We start from the raw sequence: 16,116 nt of genomic DNA on the forward strand, positions 1-16,116 counted from the left end.
GACATGCTTTTTCTCCGATGTTCCGGGCTTCCCGAGACAGCTCGCTCTGAACTGTAATTACATGAAATCATCCCAATATGTCTTGCGTGGGGGGGGGGACAACTTTAATCCATGTAGCAGACATAAGTAATGGCTTAACAGCTAATTGAATTGACTTCAATGAATAGGATAGAATCTTCCTTTCTCACGACGTGCCCGGCTAGCGCTATCCGCGAACTAGCACTGCTAACACTGCTGACGTGTTAGTGCTGCTCCCCAGCTAAACGGGGGATTAGTCTGCAAGGTTCTCCTGATTATCAGTCAGAATGTCAACTGAGTGCTAATTGGCTTGGAGACACTGGGTGTGTGTTTGGTGTTTGATAAAGTATAGAAAAAAATATAAAAATAACTCTCCTCAATCTCTCTCTCTCTCTCTCTCTCGCTCTCTCTCCCTGCCTGTCTATCTATGTCTCTCCCTTCTCATTCTCTCGTGTATATCCTCCTAAACTGCAATCTCTCTCTCTCTCTCTCTCTCTCTCTCTCTCTCTCTCTCTCTCTCTCTCTCTCTCCCTGCCTGTCTATCTATGTCTCTCCCTTCTCATTCTCTCTCTGTCTCTCTCTCTCTCTCTCTCCCTCCCTGTCTATCGGTGTGATGTGTGGTGTGTTAAGTGTGTCTTTATGTCTCTCTCCCTGCCTCTCTCTCCTCAGCTCCACCATCCGTAATGCCTTCCTGCTGCTGCTGGTGACCACCTCCACCTGGCTGTGTGGCCTGATGGCCGTCAACAACAGCATCCTGGCCTTCCACTACATCTTCGACGTGCTCTGCCTCATGCAGGTAGGGCCCTGATCCAGTACACACGTGTAATGTGTGTTTCTATGATGCAATGCACTTTTGTTTCCTGTGTACATGATTTCTGTGAGGTCACATGGTCCCCACCCCTACGGCAGTTAGAACATTAGTCTATGGAGCAATCCAATGTGTCTGAATTTGGGGGGTGGGGGGATGTTTGACTCCCAGCAGTAAGATTGTGGGTTAAAATCCACTAATGTCTGACTGTCCATCCTTGAGCAAGATCCGCAAAGTTCAAGAACCTGCTCATTAATTACTTGTATCTAAAACAAATTCTGAGTAAGAGTTCTGAACATTAAATAGTAAATGGATATGCAGTGTTTGTTGTTAAAATATCCAATTTGGCTTCTAGGCAGAAGTGTTGCTGGGATGAGACATCTAAAGCTCTCTGTGTTTACAAAAAATACTCATATAGTACGTAGAAAGAGAGCTTGACAGGACTGTGGTATTCTATTAAACATTAATATGACTCTCTCTCTCTCTCTCCGGCTGTCTGTGTCTCTCTCCCAGGGTCTGTCTGTGCTGCTGGTGTTCACGGTTCTGAACAGTGAGGTCCAGGAGGCCTGGAGGGCGGTGTGTCTGGGCAAGAAGAGTCCCGGGGAGGACCCCCCGAGACCCCCCCAGACCCCTGTGAGTTGGACCCACCCGCCCACATCCCCCGTGCACCCTGATGTTCGCTAACTGTGTACCATCACACTGTCACAACGGTTAGAATAGGCAATGGTCTGATAGTTATGGTTAGGTCTTTTATCATTAGTGTGTTATAGTTTGTTATTTACAAACTTCTACAGGAATGAAACCTCGTTCCATAAGGCTTCAGGAATGCTGCTGTGCTGAATGGCTCTGGCCATTTGGCCGACAATAGTGGGGTTTGCCGGTCCGAACCCTACGTCTGAGAAAGTCTACTACGTCTACTAAGTCTGCTACGTCTGAGAAAGTCACGTCATAATCACTATCAGGGCTCAGCCGGACTGGAGCTGCACTGAGTGACGTGTGTTTAACAGGCCTTCCTTAAGCCTTAGCCTTCAGCTGGCACCGCCAGAATAAGAATAAAAGGCAGGAGTGTAATTAAAGTCATGAGTGCACCCTGTGGAGCACACGTGACGGCCGGGTGACCCAGCACAGATGGAGACGCAGTTTAAGGCATTTTAAGGTTCAGCCTTCAACGAAAAAATGCAAACAAAAAGAAAAAATGCAAGACCAGCTCCCTTGCCCTAATTCAACCTGTTTCCCATTGGCCCGACTCATTTGATCTCATTGGACATTCCTTTTGGTACAGTGTCCAATCAGACACAAGTTTAGACCGGTAAGCCTCCCTCTCTCTCTGGGTTCAATACAAAGGGACACCAGCAGCACGGCTGTGTGTCCTCCACCTCCACCTCTCCCTCCACTCCCTCTACTCCGTCCATTCATCTCTCTGGCCGCTCCGCCTTCAGGCCAGACGAGCCGACCCAGATCAATGATCGCTCGCGTGTGTGTGCGCGCGCGTGTGTGTGTGTGTGTGTGTGTGTGTGTGTGTGTGTGGGTCAGCAGTAGCCAAAAGCATCAGTTCTATCAGGTAAATGAAGGACATGACTTGCTGTGTACTTTCTCTCACTCACGTTGTGTGTGTGTGTGTGTGTGTGTGTGTGTGTGTGCAGGGTCAGAACCCCTACAACAACGCGTCCCTGCTGGAGCAGAGCGGTCTGCACCGCATCACCCTGGGAACCTCCACCGTCTCCTCCGTCAGCTCCGCTAGGTACACACACACACACACACACACACACACACACACACACACACACACACACAGGGACACAGGGACACATGCACAAATACACTTTCAGGAACGCACACACAGGCATATGCAAACAGACAAACACACATGTTGTGGACACAAGCACTTTAGTGTTTGTTTCTAATTGTTTCTACGAACGTACATAGGACTTAACACGTTGAATGTAACACAACACGTACTGTTAGACACCAACATACGCACGCACGCACACGCGCACTTATCATTAATGAATTATTTTTGCAATCGTCGTTGCGGCATTGTATGACTATGTCGATTATGTCACAATATAAAGCACTTTGTTACCTACCTGTATCCTATTTTAATGACATAATTAATCATAGTTAAAATGTCATTATATGTGATTAATTGGCGTGGCATTGTCTGGATAGCGCTCATGGTAGACATACGGTGCGTGTTACAGTTGAAGTTGTCACCGCAAGGGTTTGGGGTGGTGTGTGGAGGGGGGAACTCTTGCTGTCATTGAAACCGTGGTTGAAAACCATGGTTTCGGTGTCGCGTCTGGGTTAGTGTGTTAAACACCGAAGGAGGACTGTACTTTATATGGAGCGGGACTAATGGTCTCACAGAGATATTCTTATCTTCATGCTTCATTGGGTATTATGGGAGGTGTGTGTGTGTGTGTTGTAATGTGTAGCTGCATGAGCTTTTGTGTGCATATATAATTACTACATGTGAGTGTGTGTGTGTGTGTGTGTGTGTGTGTGTGTGTATTGAATGTTCCGCTCTCCGTCTCCAGGGAGAACCTCCTGGCCCGGCAGACTCTGGAGCAGAACATCGGACTCACAGGGGCCACTGACCTGGACGTGGCCATGTTCCACAGAGACGGAGGTACACGGCCGCGCGCACGTACGGACCCACGCACGCATGCACACGGACCCACACACACACACACACACACACACACACACACACACACGCATGCATGTACACATACACACAGGTACGCACATATGTACGCATGCGCACCCACACACACACACACACACACACACACGCATGCATGTACACATACACACAGCTACGCACATATGTACGCATGCGCACCCACACACACACACACACACACACATGCATGTACACGTACACACAGGTACGCACATATGTACGCACGCGCACCCACACACACACACACACACACACACACACATGCACATACACACACACATGCATATATGTACGCACGCGGACCCACACACACATGCACATATACACAGATACGAACGTATATACACACATGCAGACTCACATGAATACACACACACTCACTCACCCACAGACTCACTTGCACGGTTTGAAAGAGCAGCCAACATCAAGGCTTATAAATCACATGCAGATCTGGGATCTCTTCAGACCTGTATCCATGGTAACCTGTCACACATACACGCCATTATTAAAACAAACGGTGACATCAAATATTGACCTTTATTGTCAATCACATCCACCCATTCTACTCCCTCTTTTACCCTCTCTCTTTGCTGGCTCTACCTCTGTCATTGTCTCTCTCTCTCTCTCTTTATCTCTCACCCTCTGTCCCTATATATCCCCCCCCTCTCTCTATCTCTCTCTCTCTCTCTCTCTCTCTCTCTCTCTCTCTCTCTCACTCCTTGAGTGGTTGTATCTCTCTTTCTCATCTACCCGTGTCTGTCCCTCTACCCTTATGACTCTCACTCACATCTCTTTTCTCTCTCTCTCTCTCTCTCTCTCTCCCCCCCCCCCCCCCCCCCCCAGGTGAGGACTCAGACTCTGACTCTGACCTCTCCCTGGACGAGGAGCGCAGTCTCTCCATCCCGTCGTCCGAGAGCGAGGACAACGTGCGCCTCCGTGGACGCATTCAGCGCCGCTTCAAACGCTCCAATCACAGCGAGCGACTGCTCACCGAGCCCGCCCAGAACGGCACCAAAGGTAGGTACACACACACACACACACACACACACACACACACACACACACACACACACACACACACACACACACACTACTCTGTGCAAGCAGATTGATGAGTTGTCTGCTAAAGGAGGTTACAACCCCTAAACACACTGCTTTACCACTGTCTATAAAAGTTCATGGAGCACACACACACACACACACACACACACACACGCACAGACACACACTGACACACCTGCAGATAGCGATCAATACCTCCCATCCACTATGCATGGGGAGGATGTCATGCATAATGAATGCGTACGTGCGCTACATGCAACCTTTGTAGTGTGAATATGTCAGGCATATGTCGCGCTGTGCACACCGCTCCCCACCCGCCCGGCCTCACTCCCTCACACACACACACACACACCAGATCAATGCATGACCCTCTGAGCCATCTGGACGGGGTCAGAGGTCACAGCGTTCTCAGAGAGATCCATGCACTCCGGGCCGACCGAAGACGACCAGCTCCGGGAATCGCCAAGTGCTGGTCCACTGGGCAGCACCGTTTAGGCCGAGCCGTCCATTAACGGACCTGTGTTTTTACCGCCAGCCGACCCAGTGGACTGTACTACACACTGATAGGCCGATCTATCAGTCATTCATCCGGTGGGCTGACCCTCCCACGTGTGACGGCACGATAGAGTAGGTTTTGTAATGGCTTTTAATGGCCATTCAATATGAAAGCCAGTGGTAAAAAAGGCAGCCTTTTATAGGTTCTGCAACACATAGTGATGATGGGTGAAGATTGGTGATGATGGGTGGTGGTATTTGGCTGAAACGTTGTGATGGTGATTCAAAATGCAATCGCTACAGAAAGCTCTGTTATGCCTACATCATCCACCTAATGTGGATCCACCAGACTGTAGCCATCCCCAATTTACAGCTTCAGTGGCAGGTAAACAACTGGACCGGTTCCTAAAATACCTCCCACAATGCATTGTGGGAGTGTGTTGCACTGAACGATTGTGCTTATTTACCTGAAAGGGGTAAGTTGGAAATTGTGTGAATACCAGGATAGAACTACCAAATCATGATCACTTTATTTTTGATATCATTTAGTTATCGTTTAGTTTATAATTAAGATGAGTTTAGGTGCTGTAAAAGTCTAGGAAAGCGATACAGTTCCAACAGGGAACAGGGGACAACTCCCATCACGGGGACTGCAACTCCCACAAGCAAATTAGCCCCAGCTGTTGAAAAATCATTTCTGGCTCGACGACTGTGGAGCAGGGACGATAACGCAGGTGCTTACTCAACCTATAAAACAATGCCCCAGTGATTTAGAGAGCCCTAAGCATACACTCAGCCCAGTCATTTACCAATGATTAAAAGGGTATCTTAGGGAATGTGAAAAAGAATGTCTCATTCCATCTGCTACAGCAACACGCTGTTAAAAAGGCATTTTACTTTACCGGGATCACTGCCCAATCGATTTGGAGATGAAGTCAACCGTGTTTATAACTGTTCATAACGAATGATTACACCATCATTGTGTCTATCTACAGCCTGCGGTTTATCTTCTCATCTCCTAACTCATCTACTACTTCACCGACATGCTTTCCAGACTGCTTTTGAAGCAGTCCTTCCTTCATGTTGCTTTCTTTTTCCAAACGATATAGAACCTAAAAAACACACTGGGGTGTTTCCTTAAGGGGTTAACACAAGATATCCGTGGCCTTCCTGCCTGCTAGGCCATCTGAAATGTGACAGAAGTCTGTGAGTGTGTGTGGATGCCTGCTGTGAATCTGCTTTGCCAGCACTGAGTAGAAAGCGTTTGTTCCTTGCAATATGGAAACACAACTCGCGTCCCTGGAGATGATGTCAGTGTGTGAGCCCGGCTCATTAAATGTAGATTCACAACACATTCACAACAAAGAGGACAAGTTAGGAATGGAAAAGGCAGAAAGTAACACTAAATACAGGACACATTCCCATCTAGAATATAATAAATATTTATTCAGAAAGAAAGTAATCCAGAATATGCATCACACTGCATTCATCAGTGTTGATGAAGATGAGTGTTAAGATAAGATAATACTTTCATTGCTTTAATTACTCATTTCACGTAATGTATGAATAAGTTGTGGGTTCATTTTTGGATACTGATTCCAGTATAGTAGTTGACTGTGATTACTAGTGTGTAAATACCATAGTTGACCCTTGCCTTGTCGCAGAGATCTCATTGTCCAGAAAGACGTGCGATATCTGTTATACCATGCATTTGATAAATAACATGACAAAACACTTACGCACTAAGCGGTTGTGTTGTAATAAATGCTCAGAGGCCGCGCATTGTTCCCAGATCCACTGAATAATCAATGGCCTTTGTTCCTTGCGACTGACAGACCTGGATGGCAACGACCTGCTGTCCTATTGGCCCGCCCTGGAGGAGTGTGAGAACCGCAGCCTCCAGAAGTGGGGCTCGGAGCGCCCTCTGGGGGCCGACTACAGTAAGGACACCGCCAACAACAACCAGCCCGACGCCTCGCTCACCAGCGGGGACGAGAGCGGCCTCACGCAGCCAGGCAGGCACCGCAAGGGTGAGGCACACACACACACACACGCGCGCACAAAATACACACACACGCACAAGATACACACACACACACACGCACAAAATACACACACACAGTCGCCAGAGTGATAAAGACACTTTAAATAAAATGTTGTGATGTAATTGAACTCATCTTTTATGCACCCCATCCTTTTGCTCCTTATCACTCTCACTCTCACTCTCACCTTCTCTCACTCTCACTCTCCCCCTTTTCTCTCTCACTCTCTCACTCTTATTACTCACCACAATCAACCCATCCTATTCCTCTCTCCGCCCGCATCACATGATCTGTTTTCTTCTTCTTCCTCGCCCCTCTCCAGGTATCCTGAAGAACCGCGTGGGCTGCCCCCCGGCCCTGCAGGGCCGCGGCCCCAGTGAGCTCAACTGGTACCGGACGTCCACGCTGGGCCACCGCGGCGTGCCGGCCGCCTCCTACGGCCGCATGTACTCCCACGCCACGGGCTCGGTCGGCGGCGGTGGCGGCGGCGGTGGCGGCGGCGGCGGTGGCGGCAGCGGCTCCCTCTCGCAGCCCGCCTCCCGCTACTCGTCCCGGGAGCACCTGGACTCTCTGGCCCGCCGCCAGCTGACGCGGGACCCGCTGGGCCGCCCCACCGTGGGCGGGTCCCGGGACCGGCTGGACTCCCGGGGCTCCCGGGACAACCTGGACCTGCTGCCCCGGCGGAGGGAGCTGGACCACCAGCGGGTGTCCTCCTCCAGGGAGAACCTGGCGGGGTCCCGGGACCGGCTGGACTACCCCCCCCACGCGGGCAGCGCCCACGCCTCGCGGGAGGACCTGAGCGGCGGCGGCGGCGGCGGGGAGGGCTACCTGGGGGGGTCCCGCTCGCAGCTCAACACGCTGACCCGGCGGCAGGCCACGTCCCGGGAGCACCTGGCGGCGGCCGGGCCGCTGGTCAGCAGCCGCTCCCGGGAGCAGCTGGAGACCAACGGAGGAGGGGGAGGAGGAGGAGGAGGGGCCCAGCCCTGCCGGGAGTGGCTCCGCACGCTGCCCCCCCGCCAGCCCTCGCACCCGGACCAGCCCCCCGCCTCGCCGCCCCCCCCCCATCTCGGAGGAGCCCCAGCTGGAGCAGCCCGCCGCCCCGGGGGCCCCCCGCGGCCGGGCCCCGCCGCCCTCGTGTAGGTACCCGGGCGCGCCGCCCCTGACCCTGACCCGCCCGCCCTCCAGCGAGCACCTGGACATCCTGTCCTCCATCCTGGCCTCCTTCAGCTCCAACGTCTTGACTCCTCCCCCCGGGGCCAATGGCTCCGCCCACGGCCCCTCCCCCTCCCCGCCCCGCTCCCTCACCTCCCAGAGCATCTCTGAGGTCTCCCCCGACTCGGAGTAAGTTACCCCCTCCCCTCCCCCCCCCCCACCCCCCCCCCCCGGCTCCCCTGTCTGTCCCTCACTGCTAACCCCGCCCCCCTTCTAGCTAACCCCGCCCCCTGCTAGTTTACCCCACCCCCTGCTCGAAAACCCTACCCCCTCACTTCCTCTCAGCACAGTTCTGATTGGCTGTCATGTGTAGTTTCTTGTCATCCCTTCCTTCCTCCTTCCTACCTCCTTCCTTCCTTCCATCATCCCGCCCTCCAAGTGTTACCTACTGTTTGTCTTATATCTGTTCATAATATACTTATCTATTCATCTTATTTTATTTAGCTAATATTCTTTAACTATTTTCCTGTATAAAATAATAAATATGTTTTCTGGAACGCTAGGAAAAACAGCAGACTAGCAAACTAACTACTGGGGACTGGGATCCTTTACGAAGGCTAAAACTCAAACCTTTTACAGCGCACATTTTAACAACTGCATCTCCCTTTGTCTACAGAGCCAACAGAAGCGAAGGCCAGTCCTGATGACCGCCTCCAAATCCTATGATGCAGTGTGCCTGAGTCACCAGGGCTAAGGTCAAAGGTGACGGACCGACTCTGGGTTACCGGAGCTCTGATCTCCGATGGGGTCAAGGGTGACCGAGAGATTGGGCGGGGAAGATACAATGTCAAAAGAAATCAGCGTCTCTAAGGCTTTCGGTTTGGTTTATCGTTTTTTTTTCAAAAGGATGCAACTATGATGGGCTGATTGTATAGATTGAGTTTTGGGGGGGTTTTTGTCACAAATTCCTTGCAAGGGTTGAGTCTTACTATGTACACGGTTGCCATGGTGACTGCCTCTTCTACCTGGAGAGTATGTCTGAGTGGATTTTGGCGGAACACAAAAAAGCGGGCAGTCTGATCTCCAAAACGTACGCCCGAAACACAGAAAAAAGAGAGAGAAGGGAGAAAGAAGAGGGGTAAAACTGTACATAACATTTTTATACATTTTGTATTTTTTTCATTGGAGATTAAGGAAAAGATGAAAACTACTTGTGATGTTTTTTGAAGATTTATGTCCATGTGCGGATGTGTGCGAGGCGACTGGAAGAAGAAGAATATCAATTATTGCTGAAAATAGAAATTCACAAACCCAGCCCCACCCCCAACCCGCCCACCACCACCACCACCACCACCAATAGTTTTATTCATTTTCCCGTTTGCTCTCTTTCCCTGACCATTACCTTTGTGTATAAAACGTAGGATCAGGGGGCCGGCGACTGTGTTGGATGAGATTAACAGGAAGTGATTTGAAAGAAGTGATTGTAGATACAGAGAGGAATTCTAAAAAAAAAAAAAAAACGACGACGAAAATCGACGGCACGAAACGATTGTGCCAGGACAGACGTTTGATGGTAAGATGGCAACGCAGGAAGAGAGAGGAAGAGGTCTTGTTCTCGACAGACTTTGGTTTTTCGGGAACCCCCGACCCCTACTGGTGAATGTTTCCTTCGTCTTAGTATCTTTTTGTCTATTATTATTATTTTTTTCTGTGCCTGGTGCTGTTTCAACCATATCAGTTTGTCGGAAGAAAACAATCGATTTGGATCTAGAAGTGTTTCTGGAACCTTATAGAACTTTCCAGACCTGCTAGTTAGAGGCGTGAGGTCCGTCCGGCTCCGTGGGCAACAGGCGTACAGTATGTCCGTTTACAACCGCAGCAGGTATCTTCAAACCTATCCAGGTATTACACACACTTTGCTGAATCCCGTCTCAACCTGCCTCAAGAAAACTACCCCAGCACCCTTAGGAGACGGACGAATCTCCCGCCCAAACGCAGGCCGACGCACTTACTAAAGCCCTGTGCTCACGACCAAACCTATGCCAAAGGATTCATGTTTTCAATCTCCATTTTGTAATTCCGATGATTCTCTCCGACATTGTTTGTAAGCAGAAGAACCTCATTTTTTTTCTATTATCTATACCAGAGTATTGCATTGAATTTGAATGCAGTAATTTATTTATTTATAAATGTATTATTTATTTATTTATTCCTTTTGCGATGTATTATTTAATGTGCCATAGAAGCGTTCAATAAACTGGCCTCCGGGTTCATGCACGTTCAGCTCAAAGCGTTGGGTTTTGGTTCAGCCGTCTGTGTTTTCAGACGGACACTGACTCGGCACTTCTTCAGTCTTCAGTCTTCTCTTTGGTCTGCCTGCAACTCTGAAACCTGAACAAATCTTTTTATTTGTTTATTTATTTGTGTATTTTTTTTTTACTTTTATGCAAACTGTACACCTACAAAGGAGATTGATTGGCTCACAAACATTGTACAACTAATATTTAGTCATCATGTAATCAATTTTGTATTTTATCCTGACTAATTGACCATGAAAATAAATCAGAAAAATGACAGCACGGAACACAGACCAAACCGACTAAAGTGCAGAAACACAGACAGGCCATGTTTGAATTTGATTTCCAGGAAAAGCATATCAACATTCAAAGGATGAGGTTTAGGGGAAAGAAGAAGGGTGAACGTGCATCAATTCCCATTAACTGTTGTGCCAGGGTTGGGAGGCGCTGTATTACTGTCTGTCATTCCTCCTGTCAAGGTAGTCCACTTCCTTGACACAACGTTCCTGTTTCATCCATCCCCAACCCTATTCAGCTGATCTAGTGGTAAGTTAACCTCCTTCTTGTACAGACATGAGATTTATTTTATTGATCCATTCATTCATTTACCTGGGGGTTTCATCGATTCAAAATGGCTGTCCATGGCTGTCTGTTTGAAATGTGAGCACTGGACATCTCTGTTCGACTTTTGTTTTTTGACGTGATGTTTTGTATGACCTCCTGTCCAATGAGATGAAAGATCACTCTGGGACAAATCCTTAAAAAAAAATGTAACAACAATCCCTTTACAGTTGTGTCTGATTCAAATGTATCTAGCGATTGATATAACCTATGGTCCTCTATGCAGTCTACAACTTCTGTCTACATTCAAACTACTATTCTTAATGTAGGCCTATAAAATGCTTATTCGTCCCTGTAATCCAACATTTTATAACGCCGCAAACCTAACCCTTTATGCAAGAGGTTTGGCATTGACGATAGATGGATTTCAACTGTCTTTCCACTGTGTAAACACAGCCTTAATAGGATATGGATAGTTGGGACTTATATATAAATATATAGTAAAGTGAAAAATGTCTGGATTGGTCCAGTTAACATTGAATAGAGTGAGGCGATTCAGTTGTCTACTTAATGACTGACTAGACACTAAGGGATGAAGTTGTATTTTGGATTTGAACCTTGGGTTGGAGTGGGGTGGATTGCAGGAGACATGAAAGCTTGGGAGACTGTTTGTTGCGTCTGTTCATTTTGGGATATCGTCATTCTCACTGTCAGGACGGGGACGTTGTCACAGCTGTTCCTCAGATGTTCATCGCAAAAAAACATGAAGAAATGTTGGACATTAAAAGAAAACTAAAATTAACCTATTCTGTCACGGTGTGGTATGTTTGTGTGGTTTGGTATGGATTCTAGTTCACATGGGAAGAACACCTTGGGTCAAGAGAGACTCCATAGATATTTAAAACATAACTAACCATCTTACTAACAATAGCTTAAAACTATAGGCTGCCCAGATCCTTACCTCCCCCTCTCACAGAACCAACTTAAAACACACTTTTTTTAAAGACTGCAGCTACTGAACCTTGCCAGGCCAGCATGTAAGTTTAAATGCATTTAATTCTGAATTGACTCATGTTGTCACATTTCAAATGTTGGTCTATTCTGTGTGGATGGTTAAAGTGAACATACTGGATAAAGCACTGTGAGTGAGGCCTTCTCAACCTGCTAAATATCAATCAGCCATTCTCAAATTTAAAAACGATAGGACCAATCAGCTGTAGGGGGAGGAGTTAGCATCAGATGCCTGTCATCTGAAATAGACTGAATAACAAGGTTACAGGATAAACAGAAATTTGCACAAAAGGCTTATTTCAGATGTTTCTGCCTTATATTCTGACTGTATTTGGCACAAGCGAAGAGACCAAAAGCGTTATTTAGTAATTTAATCTTCTTAGCTCAAGTTCTTTTAACAATATCTGGCCACGCCCATATGTGGAAATCCATTGCTTCCAAAACTTAAACATCTGGATGGTTTCACTGTCACAAGGCCATCAAACCGTACTAGTCAAACATTTACAAACAAGATCAATATGGGCATCCAAAACAGTACAATTATATATTAGTGTTAAAAAAAAAGATGACAATATAATCATGAAATTTAAAACCTTCCAGAAGATTTGTATCGACTTTTGAAATTATTGCCCTCAATAATTTAGAACTATACGTATATATAATCCTCCATTAACTCAATATTGTCTTTCAAACAGCAGCAGCAAAATCAACAATCTCTTCAAAGCAACATCAGAGATCGTTTCAAGATGCAGACACGTTGCCGCATATTAAGGTAGTGGATACAATCACTTGTAACATAACAAAAAATGAATGATATATAAAAATAGTCTTCTCCATTTGTCTTATGAAGACAAAAGGGAATATAGTTAATAATAAAAAAAAACACATTAAGTTCATCTCGATTGACGTCACACAATCGCCTCCTCCTTGGTCGCCCGCTCGCCGCTCCCCCACTCGTCCTGGTCGCTGCCGGAGGAGGAGGAGGAGGACGGCGGCGGGACGTCCTGGCCCATCCTCTTCAGCTTGGCCCCGTAGTACCTCCTCTTCATGCGGTAGGCCCGGGCCTTCTCCCGGGCCGCCCTGCCCTTCTCCCTCAGCACCTCCTGCTCCCACACCAGCACCCGCATCCGCCGCTCCCACTCCAGGCTCTCCATCTGCTCCCTGTGCCCCGCCTGCTGCTGCTGCTGCTCCCCCAGCATCTCCACCCTCTCCTCCTCCAGGGCCTCCACCCGCTCCCGGTCCCGTCTGGTGAGGGCCGCCGCCGCCGCCGCCACGGAGCGAGGCGGGCGAGGAAACTTGGGAGGGGGGGCCGTGTCTCGCAGCGGCGGCTCCTCGTAGCGGTGGCGGGCTGGTGACGGAGGCCGGTGGTGTAGAGGGTGGGGGGGCTGCTGGGGAGTGTGGAGGAGGAGGCGGGGAGGGTGGTGGTTGTTGTTGTTGTGGTGGTTGGGAGCTTGGACCCTGGGGATACCTGGTGAGGTCAGGGTTCAAGGGTGAGTGTCATGTTATGGTGGGGTGACTATTAATACAAGTAAACATATCATTATGCAAGTGTTGTATGTGGATGACATCTGACAACTGAAATGTCCTTGAATCAAAATTCCCAAATCAAAAAGGTTTACCTCAAACAAACCTTTGATTCGTAAATTTTGATTCAAGAACCAAAAACGCACAAAAGGTCTGTATGCTTTTTTTTTTTTTAAACGCACCACAGTCGACACTGCTTTGGCTCGGCACGCCACGTGAGTCTATGAAGCTGGTCGGGAACGTGACCTCCTGGAACGATGCATTGTGGGAAGCGGAGCCCGCGCCGAGGACACTGTGCTCCAGCAGGTCTGCCGACGGGTCACTTCCAGTCAGCCGGTCGAAGGCGTTGAGGTGCAGGCTGAGCGCCACCGGCTCCTTGTCGTCCTCATCCTGGGAAGGTGGGAACCGTTACGTGTATTTATTACCAAGCGGTGGTGGCACTCTCCAGAAGCGTGTTTGAGATGCATCGTACACCACCCGTGATATACACTTGTGATATTTCACCAAGGCACGCCCCCTTTTAACCTGTCCCACTCGTGTTCCTGAGAGTATAACCGTACAACTCGACAAACCGTACAACTCGTCCCATCCTACTCTACGACGACCCCGCTTAGAAAACGTAATATCTATGTTATAGCAGGTGACTGCTTTTACCTTGATGCTGCTGTAGCCATTCACATGATCGCCGACATTCATCACCATGATGTGACCTAAACGAAAAGGGGGAGAAAAGAAACGTAGCAAAAAGGAAGACGGGGAAGAGAAGATGGAAATCAGAGGGTGGATGAGAGGAAAAATTATTCAAACTGTAAGCCAGTGTTTCCCTCTGGGAATAATAGAGTACCACAGCCATGGTGATCACTTCACCAGCATCTACTCCGAACGCCACACACATTATGGACCCTTTGCGTGTGATGTCACTGTTGCATACGCCGCCATTTGGGGTGTCAAACGAGGGGTAACCAGGGGGGTACTACGTCAAGGCTCTCGGGGTATGGCCGGTGTGTTTGGCTCACGTTGTGTGGGGCTGTCGTCCTGTCCCAGGAGTGTGGCCACAGCAGCAGCATCATCATCATCCTGCGTCTCATTATTGCTCAACCGTCTTTTGGTTTTAAGACCTGCAGGTTTTTTTTTGGTTGACACGGAAATCAAAAGTTCTCCATCACTGTTGGAGCGTAGTCCGGGGACAGTAGGACTCCTACTTTGTTTACCTAGAGAAAAAGGAAAGCAAATGTTACATTTGTTTAACTCAACTGTCCCATCGATGCAACTTTTATTATCAACACTATTTGCTTTATTTGTGTTGCTACTGCATGAAAACACTTTGATGCACACAATCATTTGTGCATAAAAATAAAGTTACTTAACATGTAATATTAAATCAAGTAGTATGATTATGTTGATGAACTTGTGAGTAAGATTGCTTGCAGGCGCTTTTTAACGTCTATTCACTAACATCGACATGTTTGAGAGTGTTTTAAAACTTACCTGAGATGCAGAGTGCACTGCAGGGTCGACTCGGCTCTCTGGACTCCCAGGCAGGCTCCGTTGCGTTTCACAGCGGCCACCCAGTGCTGCCTCTTCTCCAAATCACGGGGATATCGGTAGAATGACACAAGCGAGCCAGGAGTCTTCCTTTCGTGACACCCAACAGCAACACAAGCGTGCACCATTATGGCCAAAGTAGAGCGGGACTATATAACCTGGAAAACCAACCACTCAAGACTGCACACAGGTTCTCTGAGGCGGGCAAGCCTCGGCCCTAGGCATGATCTGCGCTTGACACCCAAAATGGCGGTCTGAATGGAATAGTGACATCGATGCTAGGGGTTTTAATATGTTGTTGGGTGGGGGGGGGGGGTGTTTGGTTGCTGATCCGACCACCTAATGTCAACACACACGCTTGCATGGACATCACCGTTTGCGTTTGTCGCTGCAGTAAAGAACAAGGGGAACAAGAATTACAAAACCCAACCTCACCACTGGCAAATTAACACGGCCGGAGAAACGAGATGTATTGTCACACACGAGATGTGTGGCGGTGTGCATGTATGATCTGTGGATCGGACTACCTTCTACGAGCTTGCGGACGGCTGCTTTATGGCCACAGCCCGCGGCGTGGCTTGTGAGGGCTGCCTCTCCCATCGTCTGCAGTTTAATTGCTTTGCAACACGCTTTGCATCTGGCCAACTGAATGTCTTGTGGGTCTTTGACGAGCCAGTCTTTGTATATATCCTTGGCCAGCCACGCAACCTGGAATTTACATTTTCCAGGCATGTTTATGGCCGTAGAAAGTTCGGCAGCGCAGGTCCGCAGCCCTCACACAATGGTCAGGAGACCAGAGTTTTGCGGCTGTCACGTGTGACGTTCACCCCATCACAACAGTGCTAAGCCAATAGGCGGCCGTGTTGGATACAGCTGACTGTCGTATAACCAATTGTGATTGGTTGAGATACACAT

At 48.6% G+C, this 16,116-nt stretch overlaps 2 protein-coding genes across 2 annotated transcripts in view; one reads left to right on the forward strand and one right to left on the reverse strand.

The window, feature by feature from the left end:
• Positions 1-8,967, forward strand: part of celsr3 (cadherin, EGF LAG seven-pass G-type receptor 3) — a gene marked incomplete at both ends in the record, with an annotated part of 86,120 nt that extends 77,153 nt beyond the window's left edge. The window contains 9 exon segments of the mRNA XM_084479773.1: positions 688-814; positions 1,340-1,459; positions 2,470-2,567; positions 3,364-3,455; positions 4,356-4,529; positions 6,905-7,099; positions 7,434-8,164; positions 8,166-8,452; positions 8,940-8,967. Of these exon segments, the coding sequence (XP_084335899.1) occupies positions 688-814; positions 1,340-1,459; positions 2,470-2,567; positions 3,364-3,455; positions 4,356-4,529; positions 6,905-7,099; positions 7,434-8,164; positions 8,166-8,452; positions 8,940-8,967 (1,852 nt within the window).
• A 3,580-nt stretch (positions 8,968-12,547) lies between these two features.
• Positions 12,548-16,003, reverse strand: fsbp (fibrinogen silencer binding protein). The gene is made up of 4 exons (XM_084479279.1): positions 15,729-16,003; positions 14,311-14,366; positions 13,839-14,046; positions 12,548-13,600 (listed from the first exon to the last, which is right to left on the reverse strand). The coding sequence occupies exons 1-4, from the start codon at positions 15,931-15,933 to the stop codon at positions 13,041-13,043; spliced, it is 1,029 nt and encodes a 342-aa protein (XP_084335405.1). The 5' UTR covers positions 15,934-16,003; the 3' UTR covers positions 12,548-13,040.
• Between the last annotated feature and the right edge of the window lie 113 nt (positions 16,004-16,116).

The sequence above is a fragment of the Micromesistius poutassou genome (genome assembly GCF_964030765.1).
Source record: "Micromesistius poutassou genome assembly, chromosome: 15".
NCBI classification, from domain to species: Eukaryota; Metazoa; Chordata; class Actinopteri; order Gadiformes; family Gadidae; genus Micromesistius; species Micromesistius poutassou.